The sequence below is a fragment of the Marmota marmota genome, unplaced genomic scaffold (assembly GCF_001458135.2).
Source record: "Marmota marmota marmota unplaced genomic scaffold, marMar, whole genome shotgun sequence".
In the NCBI taxonomy this organism is placed as follows: Eukaryota; Metazoa; Chordata; class Mammalia; order Rodentia; family Sciuridae; genus Marmota; species Marmota marmota.
The window spans coordinates 22004200-22022980 of NW_025999977.1; the positions used below are offsets into that span (position 1 = coordinate 22004200).

The 18781-nt window shown below is 34.1% G+C and overlaps 1 protein-coding gene across 2 annotated transcripts in view; it reads right to left on the reverse strand.

The window, feature by feature from the left end:
- Ppp1r21 (protein phosphatase 1 regulatory subunit 21) overlaps positions 1–18781 on the reverse strand; it is a 53516-nt gene that overhangs the window by 16440 nt on the left and 18295 nt on the right. For both annotated transcript variants that reach the window (XM_015479682.2, XM_015479683.2), the window contains 5 exons: positions 16542–16678; positions 12434–12526; positions 8143–8270; positions 4702–4854; positions 2018–2110 (listed from right to left, as the gene is read on the reverse strand). In XM_015479682.2, coding sequence (XP_015335168.1) covers positions 2018–2110; positions 4702–4854; positions 8143–8270; positions 12434–12526; positions 16542–16678 — 604 coding nt within the window. The remainder of the gene's footprint in view (positions 1–2017; positions 2111–4701; positions 4855–8142; positions 8271–12433; positions 12527–16541; positions 16679–18781) is intronic.

Below are 18781 nucleotides of genomic sequence, written 5' to 3' on the forward strand. Positions count from 1 at the left end.
CTTACTAATCAATAAGAAAAAGATAGATAACTAATAGTGAAAAAGGCAAAAATAATACCACCAACAACAAAAGACTTGGACAGGCACTGGATCAAGACTATAAACATAGAAGAAGGTGCTCAATATCACTAATTATCAAGAAAAAGCAATTTAAACCATCTATTTGACTACAATGCAAAAGACAGAAAATACAAAAGTATTTGTAGAACAATTTGAACTTTCATTCATATAATGCTAAATGAAAAAAGTCAGGACTGAAAGAGTACATACAGTATAAAATCATTTAATAAACAGTTCCATATCATGCAATAAAACCAATCTATGGTATTAGAATGCAGGATGATTATTTTCTTTGGGGGAGAGGAGAGTAGTAACTAGAAAAGGGCATGAGTAAGGCTTCAGGAATTCTGATTATTTTTTCCAAGGCATACCTTACACAGAGAAATCTCTCTCTCTCACACACACACCACTTTTAAATCTAGGTGCAGTGTATTTAACTTATAAAAATTCACTGGGATGTGCACTAGCAATTTGTATATTTTTCTCTAAGTATGTTATATTATAATAAGAAGCTAAGACATACCTGTTAGGGCAAATAAAAACTTGAGAATTATCTAAAAAAATAGTGATCTTATAGTGAATACACATGCTTTACCAACTATCACAATTGAGCAATTTCCATGTACCAGGCACCATTTGTGGTACTTTCTTCCTCTTGTCCCACTGAAGCCTTCAACAGCCCAACAATTCTGATTTATCAAAGAGGAGAACTAACACTCCCAGCAGTTAGACCATCTGCTAGGCTAGAAAAGGAAGAGCCAGAATTTGGGGCCCCGTATGCCTATTTGAGAAGTTGACTTCTTTTTCCTATATCACACTGCCTCCCACTGGATCAAAGCATGCTTACAAGACCCTAAAAGGCAGGTGTTCTCCTCACTTTAGAGAGACAAGAAGGGAAGACTAGAGTGCTTGTCAGACCAGCCCATAGCTGGTCGAAGGTACAGTGGGAAAAACATGAGCTCTGAGGTGAGGCAGTTCTGCCACTTTCATATAGCTATTCTGGTTAATATTTACTTAATTTCTTTTGAGCCTTACTTTCCTTACATTAAAAAAAGAAAAAAACCCAAAATTAATTTTTAAGGTATTCTACATTTTACAGTGTCTGAGGAACTTTGTTTTTTATTATTATTATTTTTTATTTTTTTTAATTAGCTGCTCAAAACATTACAATGATCTTGACATATCATACATTTGATTCAAGTGGGGTATGAATTCTTTTTTTTCCCACGTGTACAGACTGCAGTATCACATTGGTTTTACAGCCACGGAAACTTTGTTTATTAAAAATCACTTTGTGGATGAAATTTTGAGTCCTAATACCTTAACACATTAATGTTGAAACGATAAGTGGATATGTGTTTCTTATTAAAGTAAGGTCAGGACTCACAAAATGTTGTCTTGGTAAATTTATTTGTACTCTCTTTAAAACCAAGTTTTTCCAGAACTAAAAGCCAGCCGCTGAAGTGAATAAATCTTTGAAAATAGCTATACTGATTTCAGTTTGTACCAGTTTCTGAAAGAGATAGTACCTCCCATTCTCACTTGCCCCCAAATTCAACTGACCAACTATATACTAGAAATTTCCCATTCTTGTTCAGTGAAGAAATGAAAATAATCTACTGAGTCTCCAGGCCCCCCCACCCCATTGATACCTTAGTATTTCAGACATTTAAATCTAGCACCTTAAGAATTAATCATCATGGCCAAAGTATGTTAATATCATTCTAGTGCCAAATGAAACACCAACTGAACTAAGAAGACTTTTTTAGAATATCAACAGATTATTCAACAAATTATACCTATGGCCCTTTTTAGCATGTATAGAAAACTTTAGATTATATGTTTACTAATGTAGTTTTTTTGAATCAGTCAGCACCCTATATGCCTTAAAAACCTTCTCCAGAGGATCTAGCATTTCTGCTCTTTAACAATTTCCATCATTTTCCGGGTGCCATACCTGTTGTGCAAGGCCTTCTCGACTTTCAGTAGAGCTGAGAAGGACCCGGCGGTTTGCCAGTGCTTCCTCATAAGGCACAGACTCCAAGAGGGGCTATGTGAAAAGCACCATAGAATTAATAAATAAATAAGAATTGAAAGAAAAATATTGCATCATCTTCCCCCTGGATCCTACATGCACAAATAAGAATGCTGGATAATAGGGTATGATAATAAGTTCAGATGTACAACAACATAGATTATTTCCTTCAATGCATGTGAAAGAATATATTTGTATTTAAAAAAGACAATAATGAAAGAGAACTTATTATACCAACTATAAGATACACTAACTTACACTATATGGACTTGCACCAAAATACAGATCAACAACAGAACAGAAAATCCAGAGACAGACAAAAGCATACATAAAAATCTACTATGTGACAAACACTACATTTCTAGTTCAATGGATAAAAAACTACATAAATGGTGCAAGGACACCATGTAATTATCTAGAAAAAGAACCAAGATCTTTGTCACATCTTGTACCAGAATAAATTCTAGATGAAAGATCTAAAAATTTAGATGACAAAAAAATTGGGAGAATAATTCCATAACTTTTGCAAAGTACCCTAGCTGAGAAAGACCACCAAAAAGATCTGATATTAACTTTATTTATTTTATTTATTTATTTTGGTGGAGGGTGGTACTGGGAGTTGAAAGCAGGGCCTTGCACTAGCATGTAAAGCATGTGTTCTTCTACTGGGCTACAGACTTCTCAACCCAAATTCTTAACATATAAGAAGTTCTGTCAACCTTAGTTAGAAATACATTTTTTTAAATGTGTAAAAAGCTTGGACAGAGAATTTACAGAATAAATACAAATGACAATTATGAGAGGACATTCAACTTCATAAATAACCAAAGATACACAAATCAAAATAACAGTAAGAAACCCTTCCTCTGAGATTGACAAATATTAATTTTATGGGTTAAATTCACATGACTATAAGCTGTAAATAAATAACTTTCCTGAAGTATAGTCTAAGAAAGGTGCCAAAATTTGAAACATTAACAAACTTTCAATCAGCAATTCCATTTTGGAGAATCAATCATAAAGATATAACTAAAACAATTAGATAAATATGGGGAGATAGGTTGAGTTATACATTATACAGAGTATTGACACTGAAGGGAAATTTAGCAGTAACCATTAAAACTTAAAATGTGCAAACCACAAGGCTCAAAACATTCTACTTCTCAGTATTCCACACATGTGTCCAAGTAGATACTTACAAGGCTGGCTCAGTAATGCAGTATTACTGGGACAATAAAAATAATTAGAATCAACCTTAATGCCTGCCAATTAAGGGAAACTTAATGAACCATGGAATATTCATCTTATAAAATTCTATACTGTATTCAAAAGGAATGTAGCAGGCATCACATATAATGTCATAAATGGCTAAAATATATTTTAAATGCACAACAAATCTTGCATTATGTTTAAAAAAGAAGGAACTAATAAAAAGAAAGAATTCTATATATTGTTACACACCAAACTGATATATATATAGGTGCCTCTGGATAGAAACTGGAATTAGGGATATTACCTGTAATGTTCTAATTTAAAATAAGAATGTATTTGTCTATTTTGTAATTAAATATTAAAGACAGTTCAGTGGTCCAGCACTTGCCTACCATGGCAAGAAACTGGGTTCAACCCCCAGCACTGTATTAAAAATTTTTTTAAAATAAAAGGAAAATAAAAATTTTAAAGAATCACAAAAAAAAAAATAAATGCAAAGTTGCATATACAAGAACCCATTGCAGCACTGCATATAACAGTGAAAAATAGGCTATGACCTACATATTCATATGCAATAGAATGGTCAAATTATTACATTTATGACTGAAATATTACACAGGTGTTAAAATGATGATAGTAATTTACATTATAGATATCTATTTTTGATGTACATATGAACATATTCACAATACAGTAAGAGAAAAAAATTCTAAAATAGCAGATGCAGCTAGATACATTTTGCTGTTTATAGCACGTGTGGGTACATACATCCATGTGTGCATCCATGTTAATTTTTTTTTACACAGAGGTATATTCTAACAAAGTGAAGAGTAGCTACATTTGTGTGGTAGATTTGGGGAGATCATAATTTTCTTCTTAACATAATACTATATCTTCCAATTTTTTTTTTTTTTTTTGGAAATGACAATGTATCATCACTACTTAGAAAAAATTATGAACATTTAATTTTTTTTCTGATTCTACAAGTTTAAGATAGACTTTTGACATCTGGTATTTATTGCTTGCCAGGTTACCTCACCCCAGGCATTCTACCTGGCACTAGGGACACAAGTCCAACATGACCTGTGCTTACCAAGTATGGTTTGGGTCTCTGCCACCTTCTCTTCCCCAAAGATCCATTCTAACACCACCAACCATCTATACCCCAAAATTTTGTAAAATCTAAATAATATAGACAGGTGTAGTGGTGCATGCCTATAATTTCAGCAACTCGGGAGGCTGTGGCAGGACGCCAGCATCAGGCACCCCTGGTTAAATTTCCAGTACAAAAAAAAAAATCTAAATAATATGGACTGTGGAAAAAATCTACTACCATTCTCTGGAATGATTCCTAATATTTTCCTTCATTTAAATGTTAAAAGCAGCTCACAAACCTTTCTCAAAGCCTTCATATAGGCAGCAGCTTTTTTCTTGTACTGTAGCATACATTCTGCTGAAAGAGGACTAATGAATCCACTTGACGACTTAGGCCCGTAGCTCAGTGAAGCAATGAAGTAGTCCACATTGTTGCTGAAGAAAGATGCAATCTAAACAAAGTGTGACAAGAAGATAAATTTTGTTTTCCAACAATAATCTAGAATTTATAACTAATAGCTTTCAGAGCAGTTTAAAGATGCTGAGAATGGAAATGAAATTCCAAAACCTGCCCGGCAGCCCATATTTATTTATGTGAGAACAATTCCTGGACAATGATAGATAATAAAGAGAATATAGCTACAAATACTCAGAACTGACTTCTGACATGTCCTATTCTAGACAATTTCTATTCTTATTGAAAACCAAGACTCATTCTGATGTATTCTGTAGGTGACTTTTACGAGCTGTTTATTTTAGTAATTTCTACACTGATTTCAAAATATCCACATTTGGGTTTATTCATTTCATTTGCATTTTAACTAAATATTTCACATTCTTACAGAAGACAGTACCTTGAATATGTAATCTCCACCTAAATTTAGTTTGTAAATCTCAATTTGTAAATTATAAAAGAAGAAAGAGTAAAAATCCAATAGATTCTTGTCATTTACAGATTCAACAAATTGTTAAATCTATACAAACAGCCACAAAGAGCCATAACTTTAATTTTGCTGAGCCATGATTTGAATCTACAGTGCTGTATGAAATGTATTACAAATAAAAACATCTGGCTAACTGTCCTAGCCAGAAAAATCAGTCTTGGAGACATTAAAGAATACCCTATCTTGATAAATCTGAAAAAAATGGCTTGTGAGTAGAGTACATTACCTTGGTTAAAAACTACTCTAAGCCAGGCATGGTGACTCACACTTGGAATTCCAGGGGTACAGGAGGGTAAGGCAGGAATATCATGAGTTCAAAGCCAGTCTCACCATCCGTGAGGCACTTAGCAACTCAGTGAGATCCTGTCTCTAAAAAAATACAAATAGGGCTGGGGATGTGGCTCAAGGTTGAATGCCCCTGAGTTCAATCTCCAATAACCACCTCCCTACCAAAAAACCTACTCTAAAATTAAGCAATTAATCACTATTGTCTGAGGGTATATATAATAATATTTTATTATGTCAAATAAATGGGTATTTCAAGAATATTTTTAGTTGTAGATGGACATAATACCTTCATCTTATTCCTTTTTATGTGATCCTGAGGATCAAACCCACTGCCTCACATACACCAGGCAAGCGCTCTACCACTGAGCTACATCCCCAGCCTCCAAAAATCTTGAGCTATATTCCCTATGAATGCAGGGACACACCCAACACCTAATTTTAAGTCATGTTAGTATACTGTGAGGTAAATTTTCTTTCTTCTAATATTTTTCCATTTTTCAAACTTCCTTTAATATATATATATGCTATCCCTTCCTGTTGTGTTTATTATTACAAACTATAAAATTTACTTTAATCAAATCATATTTGCTTATTATTAGGATTTCACCAACAAACACCAGTTCAAATAGTAATGGTTAAAAAACATTTATAAAAACTCCAGAGCAAAGATCAGATACATACCTTTGCCTGAAATAACATTTTAAGGTTTCAGGAAGAGCAAAGCTAAAATAAACTGTGAAATATGCAGGTATTTAATATTTCAGTGTTTTTATAAAAGACAACAAATGCAGAGATGCCTATAAAATATCAACTTTTTCCAGAATTTTTAATTCAATCAAAGTTGTCCTCAGTAAGCTTCTGGCATGCTGTAAATGAAGGAGATAAAAGAAAGCAGTGGGGATGGTTCTATGGCTCAGGAATCCGGTAGGCACAAATATGTGAATTGACTGAACCTAAAGATAACACTTCTTAATTATGGCCCTAAGCTACAACAAATGGTCACAAAGATCAGTCGAAATTCAGGAAAAGTGACACTGAATATCTAACATGACCTACAATCATTTCGGATTGATTTAAACCACTTCAAGAAAAATCTCTTATTATTAGGATCAACCCATCAGAAAAAACAATGATGTATAAATATAGATATAGAGATGAGAACTTCCTTTAGAAATTATGTTGAGCTGCTGAAATAAATGGGCTAAGTTAGTTCTGAATAGTCTTTTGGTTTTATATACATGGTAAGGTCTCCAATGTGGGGAGCCACTCTGAATGACTACAACTTCAAGTCCTGAAGCAAGAGGCTCTGACCAATCTCTATATTCATGGTGACTTGGGCATTGAACCAGCTCGGATAGCAAGGCAGGTCATCAGGTGTAGGCATACCCCTGAGGTTGTTACATTCACCTGTTCCCTTGTAATCCTACCCCTTCTGCCCTTTTATGGATAAAACTTTCTAAGAACAGTTCCTCCCACAATAAAAGCTGAGTTCCAAATGTGCTCTCTCTCTGTCTCTCATCAGCCTCTCATGACTTTCTCTTGCTCTCCCTTTTGGGGAGCCTAAGGCCGAGAGCCTGGGGAAGCCGTCCTGAAGCTTATGTAAAGGTAAATTGTGTCTATGTTTTAATTTGCTCCACCACAAATTCACACAAGCGACCTTAGTTCAGCTGCCCGTGCTGGTCAGGTGCCTTACTCCAAGACATCTTATCAAAGATACCGATGACAGCATGACTCTGAAAATATGAATTCTGATGAAATTACAATATCCACAATCATAAGATTTTTAAAGAAACTGCAATTTATAGTAATAATTAAGTACTTAATGACACAAACAATCATAACCTAATATTAAGGGTTCAATGAAAGATACATATTGAAGCTGCTTCAAAGGAATTGTTAAGATACAAAAGCACCACTGTCACAACTGTTACCAAAATACTATGAGAGAAGCGAGGCTCTAATCAACTTAGCAAGACCCTGTCTCAAAATAAAAAATAAAATGGGCTTGAGCTGGGGCTCAGTGGTAAAGCACTCTTGGTTAAATACCTAGTACCAAGGGGTGGGTGTAGTATGAGGGGAAAAAAAAAAAGCCAAAATATTAACAAAGGTTGTATTGGGTGATTTTTTTGCTTTCTCTGAATGTTTCCATTGCTTTATGTAACAGACTCCTGAAGAATCTATATTGAGATATTGAGACTATGCAGAATCTTCAAATCATTCAACCTTGCATTGACATGACCAGTGAGTGATCTACTCACTCACCACAAATACCAAACAATCACTGCCATATTGTTTTAAACATTGAGTAGATAATTCAACCTGAAGAAAGCTGAAAATGTTTTTAAATAAAAATAAATAAATATGGGGGAGGAAGGAGGAAAAAGGAACAACTATATTTTACAAAAAAAAAAAAAAAAACAACTTTATATTCCAAAATTTTTACAGGTAAATTTTCCTATGCAATTAAAAAAAATTTAGAATTGTCAACATAAGCCAGAAAATAATTACCTTTCCTGCTCCATTTGTTAATGCCACTACGGATGACAGGATACAATCATTCGTTGTTATCAGCTTCTGTGTTGCTGTTGGAAGTTCATGCTCTATTGTAGCTTTTTGACTATAATGTTTAGAAATATCTATAAAAGCAATCAAATGAAAACTCATTACTATCTATACACAAGTTCACATATAGATAATCAGCCCACTCACTACTCTTACAAATTTATAAAGTAAATTTGACAAAGAATGGTCCCAAGTATCACGATTGTGCTGAATATTATCAAGTAGGCCACAAATTCAGGAGAAAGAAGGGAGAAATAAGTTATTTCTTAACACTATCTTGGCTGTCTTGACTATAGCCACCAGCCGATCAGTCTGATTGTTAATCATGTGAGGACTAGCCCTTATTCTAGCATTAGGCAAATGATCCTGACCAGGATTTACCACTTAGAAACCACTGTTTTGACAGTCTAACAGGCACTAACAAGAAATTATCTTATAATTATATAAGCAACCCTGAGGCTAGAACAGCCAACATAGGCATGATGTCCCACAATCCATACTGGACCTTAGGTAATTTGCTGATACACACACTAGCAATAAGAAATGTCTGCACAGCCAAATAAGGATTGGATACTTCAATGTCTGCTTCATGTGCTATTACTTCCAGTCCAATAATATTACAACAAAGGTCTGTGGCTAAAAAGCACAGAAAAGGGCTAAGAGAAATTGCAGTGAGACTAGTCAAAGAGCTAAGTTTTGGAGTTTTTCTGGGTCTCTGAAATATATAATGATTTTGCCCTGGAAATAAGGGAAAATGGGAGGATTATTATGACAACATTGATTTATAGTGAAGGGTGATTACACTTTTAAGTAATAAATATTTACAATACAGTTTTCACTGAATTTCTTAGACTACTTCAAAGAACACTAACTATCATTACCTCAAAGATAAAAATAAACCATGAAACATGAAAATTTACTGTTATAGAAATTATGTACACAAAGAATTTCATTTATTCAAAATCAAGAAATTTAGTTGATTTTACATTATGCATAATTAAAAGAAGAAATAAGACTATTTGGAAAGAAATAGTATAAAAGATTTAACCTAATACTTTCATATTTTCATACCAAATTACTATATTCTATGAAAGATTATTTTCACTAAAATTTTAAAACTAAGGAACTGTTTAGTTAATAATACATATTATTTATACAGTCTACATACCTGTATACATCTTTAATTTAGTATACTCTCAGTTTTGAGAAAATTTCTTAATAGTCTCTGTATACATTTCAGTCAGTTTTCCTTCTTATTAACATCTTACTTACTACATGAAAGTTGTTACAGTAAGGGAACTAACCAATAGGTACATTACTATTATGTTCAATAAATATATTTTTTAAATACTTTTTTAGTTGTCAATGGACCTTTATTTATTTATACATGGTGCTGAGAATCAAACCCAGAGCCTCAACATGCTAGGCAAGCGCTCTACCACTGAGCTACAACCCCAGTCCATATTTTTTTAAATAAATGATAATCTCTATATATTTTGTAAGGTTTCCAAGTATATAAAAATTCAGTTTAAATAGTGAAATTTATTTGTATACTGAATATGCTAACACCTAAACAGACATTTTCTTGCTACACACAGTTTTATTCAATATTTTTCTGGAAGTATACAATGTTATAATACAAGTTGGTTAGCAGGCAATCTTGGTTTGTTAATAGGTAATTGAGGTACTATTTTTTTATTAGACCTTTATAGTTATAGATAATTTGAGATACTTATGAAAGAGGTACAATACTAAACAATGCTATTGGAGTTTGACTATAATTCTCCCAACCCAATTGTTTACTCATTGTTTGATCCAAATATTTTAGCCATTTTAGCTCCAAAAAGTACAAAGGAATCACATGACCAAGACCATGTATTTATTTTTTCCTCTTATGTTTTCTATGAATCTACTTGCTTTGGATGTCTCTGAGACCAAAAATCAAATCATTCTCATATAGAATGCCACTTGTTAAAAATTAGTTCCTATAATTCTTTGTGGTGAAAACATTTTTGATTGGTAATAAAAATTGTGAAAATTGATTTATTTTATGAATAAATGAATCATTTATAAGTAAATTGCTTATTTTATGAAAAAAAATTAGTTTATTCCCATTTTAATTCTATATAAGATAAACACTTTTATAACTCCCTCCCTATCTTTGTTTTTACACTGAGAACAATCTACTAACCTACCTCCTCATCTTCCCCTCTTACTTCCAAATTTGATTAAGCAATAATTTGGGGGAAAGCAGGAAGGGCAGAAGTTTGAAATAAGAGTTCTCTTAAAAACAAAGATTCTTCTGTTAATGCTCTCAGATTTCATGAAAGATATGCAACAGTCTTCCAAGCTAGATATGAAAACAGATTTGAACTGTAAATCTAGCGACATGGCTCTAAACCTACTTGTCAACATTCTTAAAGTTTTCCAACATTCTTTCTTTATATTTATTCATCTTCAAGGAAAGAAACACATGGTGACATAAAGGAATAAGGAGGTTTCTGACCATCCCATATTTTCCATCAGCTCACACCAAACAATAATAGTAGCACACTTTGATACTTGGCATCTTCTCTATCTTATATAAGGTATGAACAAAAGTATTAGAGAACTTTGTTGGTTGATAAATTAAAATAGCAATATAAGAAAAATCAAGATTTTTTTATGTAAATGAAATGTTAAGATCCCTTTCAATTAGGTAGCTATCATCCACTGCTCTAGTATCTCCTATTTAGAAATTCTGAAGAAACTGCTAGCAGGAACAAATAATAATATTCCTTTGGAAATTTAAAAACCAAGAAACCTGGAGTCATAGAGGTACTTGTGGTTTCAAAGGCCTAGAACTCTGTTTAAAGAAAAGTTCTGGAGCCAGGCACAATGGTGCACGCCTGTAATCCCACTAACTCAGGAGGCTGAAGCAGGGGGATCATGAATTCAAAGCCAGCTTCAGCAACTTAATGAGGCCCTAAAGACTTAGTGATAACCTGTCTCAAAATAAAACATTAAAAAAAAAAAAACCAAAAAACAGGCTGGGGATGTGGCACTCATTGGTTATTCAATCCTGGGTTCAAACCAGGGTACCAAAAAAAAAAAAAAAAAGTTCTGGAATGACCTACTAAAGCTAAGTCCCAGCTCCTCAAACCACAAGTTGCATAGGAAAAAACAGTACCTGTTTATTATGTTTTCTACAGATCAGATTAAGTTCTGCAGGTTTGGAATTGACTACTGTGAAGTGCCACTGAAACTACCAATGATCAATCAAGCAATGATTCCTGAAACCAGGGATACCTCTAGAGATACACTGACTTTTAAAGTTCCCAAGGAAGTCCCATTCTCCAGACGATGGCAAAATGCTGCTTGGTAATGCTGCTGGGATGAAGAATGAATCTCAGTGCCATAGATGTTTAACAATCTGTAAGAGGGTACCAAGCATACCCCTCTTACACATGTTATATACAATAGCTTTAAGTTTTTAAAATTACTGTTTGTGAAAGGAGTTACTAATTGTTAACTAAACATCACAATAAATCATTTGGGAACCTGGGTTACTTCTAATAGTACTTAATAATCCCTCCTGCCTGTTCTCCTTCCCCGACCCCAAGTTTCTAAAAGGAAAAGAAAGGAGTAGAGAAATCTAGAAGCAACACAGAACTACTGATTGGTCAAGGCTCAGAATCACATACAAAGAATCATATGAAATACTTTAAAAAGTTACACTCTGCCTACCAACATAGTATATTCTTAAAAGCACAAAAGAAATAAATTGACCAAGGTTTAAAAACATCTTCATTTCTTAAAGCTATGCTGAATGAGACAGGAATTAGGCATTTTAAACATCAAAATGCACAGATGTATTCTTTTTTGAACTTTAACCTTAGTTTTTTCAATTCTTTCATGCTTGGGCTCTAACAAGTGTAAAATACTTTGTTAAATGCCTCTGAAATAGCATGTCTTGTTTGGTAAAATCCATCTACCTGCATTTAGTAGGGGTAATGTCTTTCTGGCTAATGTACAGTGCACAGGGTTTTCTATTCAGCACTTTGTTTACCTTCAGAAACCAAGCAGATGGGAAAAGCAGAAGGCAGAATAGCTGTGCACTTTTATGTAAGCCAAATGCTGCTAAGCCTTTTATCTAGGATCTCTAACCCTTGGCAGTATTTGTTTAAATCTCATTCAGACAGATCTGAGAAGTGGGATGAAGGTTTTAAGCTTATTTAAGTTCTTTTTCAAGGCTTACCTTTCATGACATCATGAAATCCATGCAGAGCAACACCAACATTTGTTAAGACAGAACTATAGTTTGTCCGAAGGAGTCCATCTGGTTCTGTACCTAGAAAACCAAAATCACAAACTTAAGCATTTTCCTGTCCACCATCTCCCTCTATTTGGAAGAAGATACAGTGTAAAGATTGCCTGTAATGTGTTGGAAACAATGGTCCTTAAAAACCTTAACAGACATGTTCATACATAATGGTGATAAATAAACACAGGAACATTTTAACTGGTTTGGATTTCTCATGTCCACAAACATTTTTACTAGTTGAGAACCAAAAATTAAATCTGCTAAGCAGGAATATGTCTTAATAGTCTGTGAATTTTCGTCTTGTTACTACATAACAGCATGAGGGGCTCTCTGGATCTGCTCCCCACAAAACTGGTGATGACTACAAAAAAGCAATCATTCAAAGTTTCAGGAAATGGTTCTAAGGACACATAACAAATGAAGAAACACTTACTCATGAAAATTTGTAACAACTCAGCAAGAACAGCAAGAGTCTGTGGTATTTAAAACAAGACATATTGCTTCCCTTCCCTTACCAGCTCCTGGAAGTTAAGAAACACCATCTCAACCTCAAGTTCAGCCAAGCACACAGCACTCCAATTCTTCTAACTCCTGGCTCAGGGGCCGGAGAGCTCATCGTGTCCCCAGCTACCTGTTGCTAAGGCTAAATTCTGGACAAATGCAGCCAAGAGGTGAGAAGTGTTCCCTTTCTGCCCAGCCCCTGCTCCAGAGATGAAGATTCCAGCTGAACACGGCACTGAGAATTGGGTCTCTCATCACCCTTGCCCCTGCTCAGTAACAGGATTTTCAAAGTTCCATCTTAATAATATTAAGTCTTCTGATCCATGAAGACTTAATGGCAGGCCAAGGAGTCCTGGTTTGCTGCTCTACCACTTCCACCAAGCTCTCAGAGAGAAGTGCTGTCCCCACTGTCCCCAGCACCAGAACCATGGCTCAGAGACTTTTGCCTTGGGGAGAAGCAGTCCTGAAAATAAGAGCTCTGAACCTCTTTTCAAAGGAGCTGACAGTATGTGGAGAAGTTCAAGCCTAAGGCTCTCAAAAACTGGAGCCTGTGGTAAAAGCACAGGGGCAACTTGTAGGTTCACTAGAAATTGAAGCTAAACTGTAGGCTGGCTTACCAGAGAAAACTAGAAAAGAAGTATCAAGAAAAGCCCTCCTGGGATCAGAACAAATTTCAAACATTGACCTCAAAACCTCTACCTGCTAGTTATATGCTAGGTCTATAACTACACACATAACTTTAAGACCAAATTTAATTGGATCATCCTGTTATCAATTTGTGCCCCAAGGCATTCTGGAAACACAAGAGTAATCAGCCAGGGTATAATTAGGAAGGAGACAGCAAAGGAGAGCCCTGCCAAAACCACTGTCATCCCAGATGACAGTGTGCATGTGCAAGGCTGAACCCTCTGAGAAGCAGCATCCAGGTATAAAACTTATGCTCTAAAAACAAGAAAGTGGTGTTTAAAGAAATTAAAGAAGATATATATAAATGGAAAAACATGCCATGTCCATGGATCACAAGACTTAATGCTGTTAAGATGGCAATATTCCCTGTAAGTTTTCTAGGACTACTGTTACAAAATACCACAAATGGGTGACTTAAAACAAGAGACATCTATTTTCTCAAAGTTCTGGAGGCCAGAAGTCCAAACTTAAAATGCTGGCAGGGCCATGCTATTACCAACAACTTCTAGGAGAATGCTTTCTTGCCTCTTCCAGGTTCCACAGACCCCAGGTGTTCTTTAGCTGGTAGTAGGGCAACCACGATCCCTCCTCTGTCTTTATGCATCATTCTCCCTTAGGTCTCTGTCTCCAAATCTCCTTTCCCTTATAAGGATGCCAGTCGTTGTATTTGGGCTCTTCCAGTATTACCTTACCTTATTTGATTACACCTATAAACCCTATTTCCAAATAAAGTCATACACATACATACTTGGGGTTAGAATGTCACATATCTTTTTTGAGGATACAAGTCAACCCACTCCCCAAATTGATCCATAAATTTAATGCAATTCCCATCGGAATCCTAGCTGACTTTATTGTAGAAACTGTCAAGCCAATACTAAAATTCACATGGAATTATCAGGGATCCTGCAAAACAAAACAATTTTGAAAAAGAAAAACAAAACAGGAGGACTCACACTTCCTGATCTCAAAAACCTACTACAAAGTAACAACCATCAAGACAGTGTGGTACTGGCATAGGAGACATATAAGGAACAATGAAATAGAATCAAGAATCCAGAAATAAACCCATACATCTATGGTCAACTGATTCTCAATAAAGATACCAAGACCATTTAACAGGGAAAGGATTATCTTTTCAACAAGTGAAGGAGGGACAACTGGACACAACATGCAAAAGACGAAACTGGATCTTTACTTTGCATTACATATAAAAATTAACTCAAAATAGATCAGATACCTAAATGCAAGAGCTAAAACCATAAAACTCTTAGAATATAAGTCTTTATAACCTCAGATTTGACAATCAATTTTTATATATGACATCAAAACCAGGAGCAACAAAAGAAAAATCAGATAAGGATTTCATCAAGATTAAAAAATTTTGCTCTTCAAAGGATACTATCAGGAAAGTGAAAAGACAATTCAAAAAATAAAAGACAAATGTAGCAAATCATACATTTAATAAAGAACTTGTATCTAGAATATATATTTTAAAAACTCTTATAATCAATAGTAAAAAGACAACCCAATTACAAAAGGGAAAGGGTCCAAATAGATCTTTCACCAAAGAAAACATACAAATGACCAATAAACACATGAAAAGATACTTGACATCATTAGCACAGAAATACAAAGTAAAACCACGATGACTTATTGCTTCACACCCACTAGGATGGCTAAACTCAAAAAGATAATAATAAGTGTTAGGGAGAATGTGGAGAACAGAACTCTCAAACATTGTTGGTAGGAATGCAAAAATTGTTGGTGGAGCACTTTGGAAAACAGTCTAGCAATTCCTTAAATAGTTAAACATAGTTATCATATGATACAATTCCATCCTATCAGCATACACCCAAACAAAATGAAAAGACATGACCACATAAAACTCACACATGAATGTCTATTGCATCATTATTCATAATAGCCAAAGCAACTCAAATGTCCATTACCTAATGAATGGGTAAATAAAATATGTACATCATACAAGGGAATGTTATTCTGCAATAAAAAGGAATAAAGTTCCAATGCCTGCTATAATTTGAATGAATCTTGTAAACACTACGCTAAGTGAAAGAAAACAATCACAAAAGACCACATATTATATAATTCCATTGAAGACCACATACTATGATTGCATTAGTATGAAGTATCTAGATTAGGCAAATCTATGGACAGAAAGCAGATCAGTAATTGCTTAGAGCTAGGGAAATGAGGAATTGGAAAATATAAGGGTGAAAGCTAAAGAGGTAATGAAAATTATCAAAAAATTCCTACTCATGGTGCATACGTCTGTGAATATACTAAAAACTATTGAATTATACACTTTAAGTGGGTAAAATGTATAACATATCAGAAAGAAAGCTGTTTAAAAACAAACAAAAAATCAGATTACCAGGAAAATTATAGCATTCTGAAATACATCACTGAAAATAAAGTTCACTAAAATTACCTAAAAATGCTTTTTTCAAATCAGGGCCAAGAGAAACAAATGGTATCTTTACTACTAAAACTTCCCTGTGCTACTTGTTGGAAAGCTGCTACAAATTCTTATGACTTGCTCTTCTCCATTAAAAAGAGGAAGAGCAAAAAGGGGATGATATTTAATGTATGCTTTAATGCCTAATATTTTACATTCTTAATAATCAAAACATTACCTCCATTTTACAAATGGGAACACAGAGGCACACAGAGGTAAAATGTTTTGTCCAGGAGGCCAGAGGATTTGAATTCCAGTTTTTCTAACTCTAGATCCTAGTCTCCTCTTATTCTATCAAGCTAAATCATCTCCCCTTTCCAGGTTATTGTGCTTTTAAGTCCTTCAGTTTGAACCATAAGTAATAAACACACTTACTTGGCAAGGCGAGAAGAGTGACATAAGTCTGCAACTTCTCAAACACAGCTGTCATCTTTTTCATGTCCTGAGACAGCTCTAGATTTCTGGCTTTTAATGCAGATGTGCAAAGAGAAGATTCACATTCTTCTTCTAAACTAGGAACGGGCAGATTTTTTGAAAATGAGCATCCTGAACAACTTTCAATTAGCTATTAGAAATCATCTAAGTTCTCTTAATGATCATATCCAAATAAAGATTTTGGTAGAAAGAGAAATTTGACCTTATGTTTACATGGCTCCTTTTCATGCACCATGATACACAAAATTGCTTGGTGCAAATGCCAATGGAGTAACAGAGGACTAAAGAGAAGAAAACCTAGCTGGGCATGGTGGCACATGCTTGTAAAAATCCCAACAACTCAAGAGGCTAAGGCAGGAGGACTACAAGTTTGAGGCCAGCCTCCAATAAAAAGGGATTAGGATGTAGTTTAGTGCTTAAGAGCCCCTGGGTTCAATTCCCAGTATCAAAAAAAAATTTTTAAAGAAAATATCAAGGCATATGCCTATCATCTTTCCAACCTGAAAGCAGTATAAAAGCCTTAGAATTTTTTAAATGTTAAATATTTTAAATCCTTTATTTACAGGGAGGAAAAAAAAAACATTGCATATATTGAATTCCTAAAGAGAATTAAACAAGAACTATTACTACTGTCACTGCCACTAGCTGAGAGTCTCACCAAGAAACCTTTTTTTAATATATGTAGTAGTTTCAAAATCAAATTTACTTAGCATGCATAAAAATACACTTTGCCATCAACAAGGTGGTGCACACCTGTAATCCCAGCAGCTCAGGAGGCTGAGGCAGGAAGATCAAAATTGTTCAAAGCCAGCCTCAGCAAGTTAGTAAGGACCTAAGCAACTTAGCGAGACCCTGTCTCAAAATAAAAAATAAAAAGGGCTGGGGAGTGGATCAGTGGTTAACCATCACCACCACCCCATTCAATACCCCTGTACTCCCCCCAAAAAAAGTAATCATGAAAAAATATAGTAAGATAAAATTAAAATGTTTACTTCACATAATAATTTTGCAATGATTCTTTTTTTTGCAATGATTCTTAGACAGAATCTTATTAAACACAAGCCAAATCAATAAGGTATATTCGATTTTAATTGTTAAACTTCCAGAGTTAATTTCCAAAAACTATTTTAACTGTAATGAACTATATAACATGTAAGGATCTGAATTAAATTATAATTCATAATTATTCATCTAAGTTATAAACCCCTAATTCCTAAAATTCCCTCAAACACATCATAGAATTTAATTACTGAAATACTTTGTTGGGTTATAATTAAGAAATAAAATGTCTTAACATATGTTAATTTTTTTAAATAGTAAAATGTTATATTTTCATTATCTATAAGTAATTAATCGACACTTTCTAAACCTTATTTTGCTAAGAATAAGTATATTCTAGCCAGGCACACGCCTATAATCACAGCAGCTTGGGAGGCTAAATAAGGAAGATTGCCAGTTCAAAGCCAGCCTCAGCAAGAGTGAAGCGCTTAGCAACTCAGTGAGACCTGTCTCTAAATAAAATACAAAATAAGGATGGGGATGTGGCTAAGTGGTTGAGTGTCCCTGAGTTCAATCCCCAGTACCAAAAAAAAAAGAAAAAGTATATTCTTATCTCTTTTATGTTCAAGTACTATTTTTCTTTCTTTTTTTAAAAACATTTGTTTAAAGAAAGTTAAACCTTAGGATGAAATAGAAATCTTGGTGGTTTTAGACAAAAATTTAGATTAGTTTTACATAAAAGATAAAAATTTCCAAGCAGCATTATCAAATTCACACTTATATATATTATTTTTTTCTTCCTTCCCGGAAATATTTAAGGTAGACCATTAAAGGTTCCTAAATAACACACCCTATGAGGGCTTGAGTGAAGTTTTTCATTTAGAACTTAAATAATCATCAATAATAAAAACAAGAGAATACCATCTCAAAAATACCAAAAGATAATAGATGCAAATGTAGAAGTTAACTATTATAACTCCCTTCTTGATGTTTACAGCAAAGGGATAATCAAACCCCCAACATGAAATATTTCTTTCAATAAATGTGCCATTCACAATGACTGAAAATATTTCTCATAACATCATGTGGTTATAAGAGCAATCACAGTACAAAACTAATGAAAATAAAAATGTAGCTGATAACTACAATTCAGTTTTCTTAAATACAATTTTACGCTACTC